The sequence below is a fragment of the Charadrius vociferus genome, unplaced genomic scaffold, assembly GCF_000708025.1.
Source record: "Charadrius vociferus isolate BGI_N301 unplaced genomic scaffold, ASM70802v2 scaffold49, whole genome shotgun sequence".
Classification (NCBI taxonomy): Eukaryota; Metazoa; Chordata; class Aves; order Charadriiformes; family Charadriidae; genus Charadrius; species Charadrius vociferus.
The window spans coordinates 5,488,741-5,491,106 of NW_009661375.1; the positions used below are offsets into that span (position 1 = coordinate 5,488,741).

The 2,366-nt window shown below is 46.9% G+C and overlaps 1 protein-coding gene across 1 annotated transcript in view; it reads right to left on the minus strand.

The window, feature by feature from the left end:
- Positions 1–250: 250 nt before the first annotated feature.
- The window catches only part of OTX2 (orthodenticle homeobox 2), a 3,996-nt gene continuing 1,880 nt past the window's right edge, over positions 251–2,366 (minus strand). Inside the window, exon 2 of the mRNA XM_009893959.1 lies at positions 251–2,324. Within this exon, the coding sequence (XP_009892261.1) occupies positions 1,570–2,324 (755 nt within the window). The 3' untranslated portion in view covers positions 251–1,569. The remainder of the gene's footprint in view (positions 2,325–2,366) is intronic.

A 2,366-nucleotide genomic window follows, 5' to 3' on the forward strand; every position in this document is an offset into this window, starting at 1 on the left:
GTCTTTTTGCTTTTAAAAATAATAATTAAAAAAAAAAAACAATAATAAAATACACACCCCACCCCCCCCGGCATTTTCCTTCCTTCACCTCGGGGACCTGCTGGCAAAACCCCCTTTGTCTCGGCCCCGCAGAAGCAGCCGGACCCTCCTGGTCCCGCGCCCGGCTGCAACCGAGAAATCCCTGCGGCAGACGGCATCGCCCCTCTCCCTCACTCTCCGGATGCGATTAAAATGGAAGACAACCATCAAGTGTGCTAGAACCATTTTAATATAATTATACATATCTGCCAAATCCAGGAAAAAAAAGGTTTATGCATATATATCTTTTTTTTTTTTTTTTTCAGTTAACATCTGCAAGCATAAACGACAATGAATTTCTCGGTTTAAATTCATCCAGGTCAGAGCAACTGCCCAAAGTCCTGTTGGATTTGACGGTTACTGCCGGCGTGGCCAGCAGTAAGTGAGCTCCAGAGGAGTTTTAATGTCCTCAGGTGGGGTTTATTCGGTCTTTTCTCTTTCATTCAGAGACAGTTTGTTGTAAAAAGTTTCAGTGCAGCTCACCTCAGGTGAAAGGCGACCGTGTTTTTCTTTTTTTTTTTTATTTTTAATATATATTTTTGTATTTTTTTTTTTAAAAGATGATAATAGGTAACTCAGTTGCTCTGAATTTCACTTATAATTATAACCTATTTAAATCACAGCAGAACTCCCGCTGGTGCGGAGTTCATAGTTGCATACAATACAGGAGATCACAGTTTTGAAGTCTAGCACAGATTAAAAACCACAGATGTACCATTTATATAAGACACACACTGATTGTCTCTTAAAAACTACATATTGACTCCTTATGAACATTATCTTTTTTTTTTTAATCTTTAAATAAAGTAGTGCAGCTAGGACAATCAGTCACACAACCCACACAGCCCTGAACCAAGTTCTCCGGGTGCCAACTTGAGCGAGTTGGGCATGAAACAGTTGGATGAGCTCAAGAGCGAGAGAGAAAGAAAGAGGGAGGGAGAAAAAGAGGGACAAAAAGAGAGATGCTGTCCATTCCGAATACTTTAACCGAGGGTTGGCTAACACATTGGAAACCTCTGGGTGAAGGATCTTTCCACGCACACACAAAAAAAAAGAAATAAAAACCTAGGCTTTTTTTTTTTTCCTTTTTTTTTTTTTTTTTTTTTTTTTTTTAAAACTGGCCCGTAGGTAGGACGATCTCCCACCTCTTCCAAACAAAGAAACCCAACAATTGCCTAAAACTAGAAAGAACACAGATGGGTCTGTCTGTTTTCTGCTCACTAGATGATCTGTCCGTTTAAGGCCTTCCTCCTCCGTTTTTTTCCTCTTTATTATTCCTTTTCCAGAGCGTCTGAGCAGGAGATGAGTCTGAACGGGATCACACCAACACTGTCCCCCCTCTTGTCGCTGTCGGCTTTTTTTTTTTTGTTCGTTTGTTTGTCTGTTGAGTTAATTTTTCTCTTTAATTTAACCAAGACCTGACTAAAACTGGAGCGTTCAGCCCAGCCTGTTCGTTCTCGTCGCGATTTCTCTCGTTATCACAAAGGTTCTTCACAAAACCTGGAACTTCCATGACGATGTCTGGTCCTTATAATCCAAGCAGTCAGCATTGAAGTTTAACTTCCAGGAGGCGGTTTGGTCTTTATAATCCAAGCAATCGGTGGTGGAGTTAAAGCCCAAACTGGAGGCTCCATAGCCCTGGGTGGAGAGGGAGGCTGGAGACTGGTTGAGGTGGCTGGTGACCGCGTTGGCACCCATGGGACTCAGGGTGGCCCCTGGTCCGGGAAGCTGGTGGTGCATAGGGGTCAAGTAAGATCCACAGTCCATCCCTCCGAAATAGGAGGTTGAGCCAGCGTATCCTTGGCTGTAGCCTGATGCCTGGGTGTAGGTCATGGGATAGGACCTCTGCATGCAGGAGGAAGATGTGGACAGGGGGTCGGAGAGCGGGGAGATGGACGCTGGGCTCCAGATGGATACGGGGGCACTGCTGCTGGAAATGGTGGGAACCGAGGTGCTGGAGGGGGGAGTGAACTGCCCGCTGGTCCCGCTCTCCGAACTCACTTCCCGGGCCGGCGAATTCTTCTTTTTAGCCGGCCGTACCTTGTTCTGGCCCCCGTTCTGCTGCTGCTGCTGCTGCTGCCGGCACTTGGCTCGGCGGTTTTTAAACCATACCTGGAGACGGAGAAACGGGGAGGGAGAGAGAAAGAGCCTGGTGTTAGGGATGCACAGGAAAACCCAAGGCGGCGGGGGGAAAAACAGCCGGTGGCGGGGAGACCTCGCCGGGGAGGGGGCACTAAAAGCGCTCCCTGGCCAGTGGAGGGGTGCAGGCTGCCGCAAGGAAAAGAACC